Below are 11,451 nucleotides of genomic sequence, written 5' to 3' on the forward strand. Positions count from 1 at the left end.
CCGCGAAGAGCGCGAGGCGGCGCGGCGGCGGCAGCGGCAGTACGAGCGCAGCGAGGAGCGGCGGCGGGAGCTGGCCGAGCGCCAGGGCCTACTGCGGCGGGAGCGGGCGGAGCGCACGGCCCGGGAGGATCGGCTGCGCAAGCTTCAGCAGGAGCAGAACCTGAAGCAACGTGAGGAAGGCCTGCAGGAAGGGCGGGAGCGGGCCGAGCAGATCCGCAGGGAGCGCGCCCAGCGCGCGGCACGCGCCAAGCAGCGGCAGGAGGGTCAGCTACAGCGGGAGAAGCGGGAGCTGAGCCGGGCCGAGCGGGCGCGCCACGAGGCGCTGCTACAGGGCCGGGCCCGGCAGCAGCGCCAGGAGCGAGAGGGCCTGCGGAACTCGCTGGAAGCCAGCTTGGGCCGCGCGCAGGAGAACTACGAGCATTTGGTGGAGCAGCGTACCCGGGAACTGCGAGAGCGGGCCAGACGAGAGGAGCTGCAGGGTCGGCGGGCCAAGGAGGCGGCGGAGCGCAAAGAGCGGGAACATCAGGCGCACCTGGAGGCGCTGGCCCGGGCGGGGGAGCGACGGCTGCAGCACGCGACGCAGGTGGCCGAGGAAGCAGTGCAGCAGAAGGCGCGGCGCGTGGGCCAGAGCCGGCTGGAGAAGGAACGAGCCCAGCGTGCCAACAAAGAGAAAGTGGAGAGGGACGAAGACTGCCGCCGGCGAGAGCTGCTCCAGGCCATCGGGCGCAAGCTGGAGCGCAGCGAGCAATTGTCGCGGGAACGGCGCAGTGCGCTGGAGAGTGCCCGCTCCACAGCCCGGGCCTCCTTCCACGTGCGCGAGAAGGTGCGGGAGGAGACCAACACGCGCTCCTTCGACCGGATGGTGCGGGAGGCCCAGCTACACGCCAGCCTGGACCGCAAATAACTGCAGCTCTTCGCCAATCAGATTGGCACGCACAGCCCCGTGGGGCCTCCCTCGACCACTTTGACCATCGTGGGAGTCCCTGCTCAGTGCACAGCGCGGTGGCCTCTCAAGGCTTCTGACCAGTGAGGCAACAACAGTACAGACTTGTGGGACCTGTCAGCTGGCCCTCTTTGTTTTTAAAACTTACTTCGTTTGGAGATGACAGCACAGTCTGCCCGCATCCACCCTTGATGGCTCCTGCACCGACCCTTGCCAGACTTCCCTATGTGTCTCTTGGGCTGGAATAGAGAAGCTTGGGGGAAAGGGGCTGATCAGGACTGGTGAGAGGGGCCCCCAGGAGAGGGCAGAGGTGGTTGTCCCCACCCTTTCTGCAGCAGTTGCCCCAGGCACCTGTTCCTGTTCGACATTGGTGTCTGAGACAGAGTTGCTACTGCTGAGGGAACGTCACCTTGGCTCACCTCCATCTTTCAAAATATGGCAAGCTGCACAAAGCACGGAGGCCTCCCAGAAAAACACAGCTCCTCCAAGGTGTCAAGCCATGCCCAAATGATCCAAAAAACAGTTGATTTTTTAGACCTGACTTTTAATCGGCCGCCTGAGCAAATTCTCACCAGTTTTGATAGTTTTCCAGTTCAGTCCTTTGGATTTTCCAGTTAGACAATCATCTGCAGATAATGTTCGATTTTGTCCTTTGCCCCTCCCTCCTTATTCTACCGAGTGGCACAGGAAATTGGTTGGTTTGGTGATGCTGTTTAGCTTTAATAGAAGCCCCTAGCCCCTGGAGGGGTGGATTCCTTTGGCAGCAGTGTTCCATTCCATTAAGCTTCCTTGCAGGGTGGGGCCCACTCCATGAAGACAGCAGTCATGCCTTAAGAAGCAGAGCTACCTTACAGCCCAGGCTGTTCCTGCCTAAATCTCCAGCCCTGCATGCAGTCTCAAGGGTGGGCCCCAGAGAGTTTGGAGTGTAGGATTCCCTCTGTGAAGGAATCATCTCCACTTCTCTGAGGACAATTAGGGTATCCTTGGCTGCTTTACTGTGGTGGCCGAAGATCTGGAATTGCCTCTTTGTTGAGAGTTGTGTTCACTATCAATGGCCGTGTACCTTCTCCACCTGCCCCCAGGAGAAAGTCTCCCCCTTAAATTTCCTGGTACACCCTCAACTATGCCTGAAAGTATTTCACCCTCTCAATGCCTCACCTTTCCCATTCTCCAGATGGGACCATCAGTATTCCTCTCCTGGTACCGCAAGGCCTCCTGGATCCAAAGCACCATGTCAGTATTATTTGTTGGTCCTTTTTGTGCCTTTCTTGACCTGGAGGGGGAGGCAGGAGGATTGCTGTCAGCCTAGTTTCTTTCTGGGAATATGGATCCCTAGTGTTGGAAGGGGCAGTGCATCGTGGACAGATGGTCATTTAGCCTCTGGGGTGAAATACTTGCAATACCAGGTCACTCCATGGTCCAAAAGGTCACATTCAGTGGTCATCAGGCAATTTTAACCCTTAGAGTGCTTCCCTTCCATTAAGCTGAAATTGCCCCACTGCCATATCCACCCATTGACTCTGCCTTCATCAAGGAAGGTAGGAAGTAAAACATCACTTTTTACATTAAACCAGGATCAGGAATAAAAAGTTACCAAAAAAAAAAAAAAAAAAAGGAAACAGGGTAGAGAACTACTATATTAAACGTATTTCATATATATTCTTCTGGGTAAAATTGTCCCTGAAATGGCTGATTGTTACACACACATACACACACACACACTTTGTCAGCCCTTCACTCCCACCCCATCACATGCCAACAAGTATAAAAGGTGTATTGTGTAGAAGGAAGCAGTGCTTGGGTGTTAGGTTTAAGATGTCATGAAACAAGGAGAGGAAATAAACCTGTGTACCGAGGTTTATTTCTTGAATGGGTGAATTTTTTCCTTAAATTTTCTTCTTGTGGGTAACCAGGTTGTCAGTGAGTTGAAATAATTGGTTATTATCCATGAGTCAGAAGCATTTAACTAAAAGGTTAATATGATTCTGGTTCTTACCTTGTGGTTCTTGAGTTGGTAAAGGGCTTTTGAAACCTTCATAGAAAATTCTGCTTTAAAACTACTTACTTCCAAAGTATGTGCATTCATTGGAGGAGACAATCTGATTTTTCAGATAAGGCACTGAAAGGAACATAAGTGGTCTTGCCTGGAGCTTTACCCAGTTTGTTTTCTGGCTTACTGAGTGACTTTGGGTAGATTGCTTCTCTGTGCCTTGGTTTCCCCAACCTGTAGAATCAGGGATCATGATTTCTGCCCTCTCTGTCACACAAACACTGTGAGGGTGAATCAGAATCCAGATGGGTTCCCCACTTCTACAACTCTGGAACCAAAGGTGCAATTGCTGTAAACAGGAAGGGTCATGTAACTGTACCGTCATTACAGAGTGTGATGTACTGTCATGACCTGTTGCAGAAAGGAGTAGTCTTGAAAATCACAAATTATAGTATCCCATGTGTTGCAAAGGCCCAGATCTGAATCTCACCAAATTAGAAGTTTGCACTTAGAGAGATGCACTGTGTAAAGGCAAAATATTTTAGATTCTTCAAAAAACAAAAATCCATATAGCCAAGTAGAATTAAGGCAAAAACAGGGCTGGGTATGGTGGTACATGCCTATAATCCCAACACTTTGGGAGTCCAAGGTAGGAGGATCACTTGCATCCAGGAGTTCGAGACCAGCCCAGGCAACATGGTAAAACCCTGGCGTGGGGGGGGGGGAGGGGGTGGGGAAGCAAAAACAGAAGCCAAACCTAGTGACAATAAAGAATGTTCTAGACCATCTGCTAGAGTATAGGCTGACCTCCGTATTCTAGGATAAATATCCATATTGCTTTCTGAGGAGAAGCAATTTCCAGAATCGTTGTTGGGCCCCTTGTTTATATCCTTTTCTTGAAGCAACGCCAGAGAGAAGAGGTTGTTTCCTATTCTGAAATGCAGCAAGAGAATGTTGGAGGTGGAACAAGGATAGTGGGTGGAAAATATGGCTCCTGATGTATATTCTTCTGGGTGGAATTGTCCCTAAATGATATTCTAACAAGTGCCCAGAATTTGCTTTACAGCACCATGCTGGATGTGTTCTTACCACCCAGGGGATTGCAGCCTTGAAGTGATCACAGACCATCACATTTGTCCTCTTGGAGCATCCCCTTGTTCTACAAAACAGAGAATGTGAAATGAAGTGAGGAGGTATGGGAGGTGTTGGAAGAAGCTTAGGTTTAGTTCATTACCATGGAAGCAAGAAGGACAAAACGATTTCAGATGAAATCATCAGTGAAGCTTAGTTTAGTGTCCTGCTCAGGCAGTGACCCAATGCCTACACCATATCTAGACAGGATGGTGGAAGATTCTTTTTGGAAGCATGCAGACTGTGACTCTCCAATGAGGGCAGTAACCAGGATTTGCTAAAGGCAAAGACTCTCTGGGATAGTGAAGATATATAAGAATGCAGTCTGTGTTCAGGCTATTCTGTAAAATCCATCACGTATTTCTTCACCTTTACAAAGTCCATTGAAATAGAGGTGACTCTAAATAAAGGGCTGTATCGTGTTTAGCATAGAATCCCTTACAGCCAATGGTTTTACATCTCACATATGGTAAGCACGTAGATACTGGATGGAGAGAAGGACAGAGGGATGGATGGACAAATGAATGGTGACCAGAGGAAATGTGTATAGACCAGCTAAGCAGGACTCCATTCATTCAACATATTTTCAGTGAGCCCCTGCTATGTGCCAGGCACTGCCTTTGGTGCTGGAGAAACAGTCTCTCTGATCATTGACCCTGGAGATCACGTATGTACAATGTCATGAGCAGACAACATCTTTGTTTCCATGTTGGGCTGAACAACCTTCTCACCTGAATATCCATCTGCAGGCAGACCTGATGGTCCTTCAAGGCACTAACTTCAAACATTTTCAGCTTCCTAAGGACAAGTCATCCACCATTCAATCATCATTTAGTCACTGCTGCTCTCTTTTTCTTGGAGAAGCCTTGATTAATCAGGTCAAATTCATGCCATGCACTTAATCAGCTTTAAATTTCAGTAAACAAAGACAGAGAGATAAACTGAGAGAGAGAGAGATGAATCACCTTCAAGGGGCATTGCCTGTCATGCGTTTAAGAGAGGCAGCATAAATAATGATCTTCGACCTAGAGAACCGAGCCTCAGGCTGTGCAGAGTCCTAATTCACCAAACATCATTTGGTACCAGCTCTGTCATCTGACTGTTCTTGCTGAGACAAGAAAGTCAAAATTGCAGAACCATTTCCAATTTAAAAGTCTCAACAAAAAGAAATTTCTGGTCAATACTGAATCCATAAAAGAATGTAGTAAACCAGAATATCACACTTCTTAAGCCTTCCAGGTAATTGAGCCCAAAGATTGCTATGCAGGCCTCCCTTTTCTCTGCTGTATGAGCACATCTTCACCCAGCGAAACATTTGGCAGAGGAACATAAGGAAACTTGGTATTTCTTCACACAGCCTGCAAAGGGGCTTTCAGGGACCCAGAAGCAGAAAACTCTCAGTTCTAAAAATGTCGTTTAGGCCTTATATGTGTCACATTCGGCCTTGGGTGTCTGGCATAGCACCTGAATATCACACCTGATCATATGCTTTGGTTATGTGTGTCTTTAGACAAGAGCAGTTCATCAGTTCGTATACGCTTTGTTACACAGAGCTCCCTGGCGTCTCTCTCTACATACACCTCCTCCCAACCCCATGGATCTTCCCAACAAGCCCCCAGCCCTTCATTACTATCCCTGGTGCTGCTTTGGTTTCCAATAGGTCAGGGCTGGGACAGAGGGTAGAGTTCTTGCCCAGTTTTCAATGCTGCCTCTCTTAAAGTCATGACAGGCAATACCATTGAAGGTGATTCATCTCTCTTTCTGTGTCTCCCTCTCTGTCTCTGTCTCTCTCCCTCTATCTATCTTTTTACTGTAGCAGATGTTAGGATATGGAATGTGGGATGGTTTCTTTCAGAGAAACGCTGATAATGTCATCATTTGCAGTATTACTACTTCCCAATTCATCAAATACAGTCATGTCTCAAATGAGCACAAAAACCTAATCCAAAGTGATTTTTAAATTAGCTGTCATTTTGAAGTGTTCTTGCCTTTCTTCCTCTGCACTAATACAATTTTTTGTTTGTTTGTTTTGGTTTGGTTTTGAGACAGTCTTGCCCTATCGCCCAGGCTGGAGTGCAGTGGCACCATCTTGGCTCATTGCAACTTCCACCTCCTGGATTCAAGCAATTCTCATGCCTCAGCCTCTCAAGTAGCTGGGATTACAGGTGCATGCCACCACACCTGGCTAAATTTGTGTTTTTAGTAGAGATGGGGTTTCGCCATGTTGGCCAGGCTGGACTCACACTCCTGGCCTCAAGTTATCCACCCACCACAGCCTCCCATAGTGCTGGGACTACAGGCATGAGCCATGGCGCACAGCCCTCCATTAGTACAGTATTGATGGCATATTTTTGTGTCAGACACTTACACAGTTCACAGGACTTTCTTATGAATGATCCATATTTCTGTGTTTGAGGACACATGTGCAAGCGTGCATGCACATACACATGCACACGCCCACCCTTACTGCTTCCAGCATCAGTGTTCTTGCAAAGGAAGGAACTACAGCCATCTTATTCTTCCAGGGAGGGCTAATCTCTGGGAAGGCTGAGCTGCCCCTTGTAAAGTTCCATTGCTCCCACCTGCCTCCAGCCCCAAGGCTGCTTCAGGCTGTGGCTTGTGAGCATGGTGTCTGCATCTCCCAAATCCATCATCAGGCCTCATATTGACAAAGGGTTTTCATGCTGCCACCACACTTCTCCTTCCCAGTGCATTCTCTCACTGGGTGTCAGAGATGTATTGAGAAATAGAATTAAGATGCCAAAATGCCAACATTCAGAAACATAGTATAACAGAATGACTGACATCCACCAAATTCTGAAAAATCTATTCCCTGTGGTTATCACAACTTAAGGCAAAGAGTTTGGCAAAGGAGCAAGTGTCTTCACTTATACAAGCTATTCTCAACTCGTTCCTCTTGTCCCCTGTGAAATGGAGACAATAGATCCTATTTGGTAGGGAGTTGTTAAATCATTTAGTTCTTGGAAAGCAGTTAGCACAATCTGGCAAATAGCACTCAATTTGTGGATACTGATATCCTAAATTAGAGAAGATGGTAAAGGAAGGAATGGGGTACATCGACTTTAAGCCAAGTGGTCCTGGTGGACACTAGGCTTGAATGGTAGCCCTTTGGGGGGTAGTCCTTGCTCTGTGGCAATCTTCCAACCATTCCAAATGAGGGGCTCTGGAAAAATGGTTCCCCTGGTAATAAGCAGTAATCCTGGGGTTGTGGGGGCTGGGGGAGGTAGGGATTTACTTGTTTACTCATTTACCTTGTTTGGCAATAAAATTGACATCTGATAATAATTTTGGAAATTTTATTTTAAGACTTCTTAAATGATGAGTAAAATGACAGAATGCTTTAAAATTTGTGTCTTTCTAGGGCAAAGAGGGTGTGCTTCTGTCCTGGTGATACCCAAGTTCTAGGATAGCATCTTTAGCAGGACCAAGTAGGAGAGGTTGTGGGAGAACCACTGTTCGGGGGGACTCTGGTACTACAGCATGTGGTGGTACTTGGCAGGAATTCTGGACTGTACAGCCATCTTCTGCTATGGCCACACAGGAATGAGGAAGAGGGTCTGGGACAAGCCCAACTGGGGAGAGTGCTGATGGGCTCACTGTAGGGGTAGTGTTGGAGCAGGAAGGAGAGAGCTGGATATGCCTTAGCATCACTTCATCCTCAACTAATGACTTTCCCTGAGAAGCCTCACCAAATGTCCCCAGTCTCCCTTCCTGGCCCGCTGGCCTTGTTGACAACTGCATGGAGGCTCGCTTCAGGCCTGGGTTTGTAGATGTCTGTTCTCCTTTTTGGACATGCATCAATACATAGAGATGCTAAACAGGTAGGCTGACCCATCCTGGCTCTCACTGTGCATGGGGAAGTGAGGATGAAGAGTATGGCAACCTTCTAGGAGCTCTTTTACCTTGTCACCTTTCTTCTATCCTTGAATAACCTAGAGGGATGCCCTAGTGGACCTCAGAGTACTCCTGAATCCTCCACAAAATTGTACAGTAGGCAGAGTGTGCTTCCCAGGAACATCTGCTTATTTCCAGAGAACCTGCAGGGTGAGCAAATGCATAGCAGAAGGGAGCAATTTGCTAATGCTGGGATTGCAGGAGGAATGATAGCCAATGTGTACTAAGCGCTTACACTGTGCAGGTGACTGTTTTAAGCACTTGATTCTCACAAGATTCTCTATGCAGTAGGTACTGTTATTACTTCCATTTTACAGATGATAAAATTGAGGCATGAACTTTAAGCAATTATATGCCCATAGTCACACAGCCAGTGTTGAGCAAAGCCAGCTTGGATTCTCTTAGTCTGGCTGTACAGCACATGCTTTTAACCAATATGTTCTGTCGCTTCTTGGGAATCAGTGAGAATGATATTTTATAACCCAGGGGACCTCCTGGAGCATCCCAATGGCAGCCATTTGAATCACTGCCAGCAATGTCTATGTATAAGGCCTGCAGGGAGAAAGCTCAGATCTCATTGGAGCTTAGTTCCACTAGGTGGGTCCTGCTGGCACTAAGGATGGACTGAGGCTCACTGCCCAGGGACAAGATGAGGGACTCTTGTGCTGACCCTGAAGCTTACCACATCAGGGATGATACATATTCTAGAGCAGAGGTATTCAAAGGGTGGTCGTTGGGCCAGCAGGATCAGCATCAGATATTCTGGGGGTGGGACCATCAATCTGTGTTTTCGCAAGCTCTCCAGGTGATTCTGATGTGCACTTAAGGTTGACAACCACTGCTCTAGAGCTGTGCTTTCCAATTCAATAGTCTCTAGCCACATACGCCTATTTAAATTTAAATTAGTTAAATTTTGTGATAGCAACAGAAAATGAAAAAAAAGTAAGTTAATTAAATTTAAGTAAAACTAAAAATTTAGCTCCTCAGTCACACTAGCCACATGGCAAGCACTCAGCAGAACACATATGGCTGGTGGCTAGCACAGATATAGAACGTTTCCATCATCACTGAAATTTCTGTTGGGTAGCCCTGCTCGAGAACCTTGCTACTCCAGAGTGTGGCCCACAGACCAGCAGCGCTGGTATCACCTGGAAATTTATTAGAAATGAAAAGGTTAGGCTGGGCTCGGTGGCTTATGCCTCCAATCCCAGCACTTTGGGAGATCAAGACAGGTGGATCACCTGAGGTCAGGACTTCAAGACCAGCCTGGCCAACATGGCAAAACCCCGTCTCTACTAAAAATACAAAAATTAATCAGGCGTGGTTGTGGATGCCTGTAATCCCAGCTACTTGAGAGGCTGAGGCATGAGAATTTCTTGAACCCGGGAGGCAGAGATTGCAGTGAACCGTGATGGCACCACTGCACTCCAGACTGGGTGACAGAGTGAGACTCCATCTCAAAAAAAAAAAAAAAAAAAGAAAGAAAGAAAGAAAAGAAACAAAGAGCTCAGACTCCACCCCAGACCTTCTGAGTCCGAGTCTGCTTTTTCTTTTCTTTTTTTTTCCTTTTGCAAGATCTCCAGTTGATTCGTGTTGTACATTAAAGTTTGAGAAGCACTGCTCTAGAAGGCAAGTCCAACTCAAGGGCAGTTTGTATGTGTGATTGATTAACTCCCACTGGTAGATTCTCCCTCCTCTACCTTCTTGTTCATTGGTAATTATTTACTTTATGGCAAATTTGTGTCATTTGTGGCTAGGTTTCAACTTCTTAGGCCACCAGATTACAATATTATGGAGCTTAAAGGGAAGTTAGATGCCATCCATCTATTTGAATAATGGGAATAAGACCCCTCTCCTGGCCAGAAATTGTGCTCTAGACCCTCCACACGTGCTGATCTTATTGTGGGTGGTTGCAAGTGTCCAGGACTTGGCTTCCAATTATCACTAGGTATGTAGTTTTCCAGAAGACTTTATTCTCCTAAAAGCAGCATTTTTAAAAAAAATCAATTTTAAAGCATTTAATAAAAATCTCCCCTTTGCTCTCTCCATCTTCGGGCTGCCAGCTGCCTTTTTTTATTTTCTGGGCATTGTCTGTACTCAGTATTCCTGCTTATAACTGGCTACTTCTTCTCCACATATAGGTGCCTGTTTTCATCATCACATGAAGCCAGGGGATTGTGTTAGAAAGTCTGGAAGCTCACCTGCTTCCTTCCTGGAAAGGGAAATCTAGTGGACTTAATCTCACCTGATCCACAGGTGGCATTCACCAGACAAGCCCCTCTTGCCGCCTGCTTGCAATTCACAACAAAAGGATATGAGGATTGAAGCAGTTCTTATTATTTGATGTGGGTTCAGCCAAAAGCTCTGGGCCTGGGTTTCACAATCTGCCTCTGCTGCCCTAGGTGGGTCTAGAGTTCTGCCTGGACTCCCACTTCTTACAGCCACTAAAAGAAGTGGAAACAGGAAGGAGGGAGGGACGTGTGTAAAAACCTCTGAGAAGGGAAAGGGCTGGTTAAGAGGTTACTAAAATAAGTAAAATCATCTTTATGTTCAAAAAAGGAGAGAATACAGTGAGAGCATCGAAATAAGGAAAGAAAAGAGAGACTGGGAAATACTAGGCTGATGCCATAGACAGAAAAATTCAGGCGGGATATAAATCTCGAGAGGCTGAGGATGGTTAAATAAGCCCATGACTCAACAGAAAAATAAGAGGCCCATCACTAGAGCCACCTTAAAGCAGCTGAATCAAGATCCAGGGAGGAGGAAGGAGAGAGCAGATGCCTCAGAACCTGATAGTTGCTATTTGTGTCCTGATGCAAAATGCGTTCATAGTCTGTAGATGTCATATGTACGTAGATAAGGGTAAGCACAGACTTTTCAAAAGTTGCCAAAACTTCTCGTAAGAAGAATGGCTCTTCCCATGATCCCCTCCTTCCCTTTGCCATCTTTTCTTTTCCCCTGGAGCTGCCACCCTGAAGGTCAAGTTGTGCAGTTTTAGCGAGTACAAGGTCTACCTTAGACACGGAAGGCGCTACACCAGGATGGACAGGGACGTTTTCCAGTTTCTTAATGTAAAGTACAAGTCAGCTTTCCTTTCCAAGAGGGATGCTTGGTAGATAAACCGGATTGTCCTCTACAGAAGAAAGCACAAAAAGGGACATTTGGAAGAAATTCAGAAGAAAAGAAACTGCCAAGCAGTCAGATTCCAGGGGGCCATTAGTGGTGCATCTCTTGCTCATCTAATGGCCAAGAGGAATCAGAAATTTGAAGTTAAAAAGGCTCAACCAGAACAAGTTTACAGGGCTGCTAAGGAAGCAAAATAGGCTAAGTAAGCATCGAAAAAGATCCACAAGGGCATCCCCTAAGCAAAAGATTGTGAAGCCTGTGAAAGTTTCAGCTCCCCGAGTTGGTGGAAAAATTGTAAGTTGGCAGATCAGAATTTTTTTTTTTTTTTTTTTTTTTTTTTTTTTTT

General features: G+C 46.9%; 1 protein-coding gene and 1 pseudogene across 1 annotated transcript in view; both read left to right on the forward strand.

Annotated features, from left to right (window-relative positions):
- CCDC177 (coiled-coil domain containing 177) overlaps positions 1–2,600 on the forward strand; it is a 4,912-nt gene extending 2,312 nt beyond the window's left edge. The window contains exon 3 of the mRNA XM_017859583.1: positions 11–2,600. Coding sequence (XP_017715072.1) covers positions 11–904 — 894 coding nt within the window. The 3' untranslated portion in view covers positions 905–2,600. The remainder of the gene's footprint in view (positions 1–10) is intronic.
- An 8,156-nt stretch (positions 2,601–10,756) lies between these two features.
- Positions 10,757–11,451, forward strand: part of LOC108520273 (60S ribosomal protein L24 pseudogene) — a 15,097-nt pseudogene continuing 14,402 nt past the window's right edge.

The sequence above is a fragment of the Rhinopithecus bieti genome, unplaced genomic scaffold (assembly GCF_001698545.2).
Source record: "Rhinopithecus bieti isolate Rb0 unplaced genomic scaffold, ASM169854v2 scaffold_51230, whole genome shotgun sequence".
NCBI classification, from domain to species: Eukaryota; Metazoa; Chordata; class Mammalia; order Primates; family Cercopithecidae; genus Rhinopithecus; species Rhinopithecus bieti.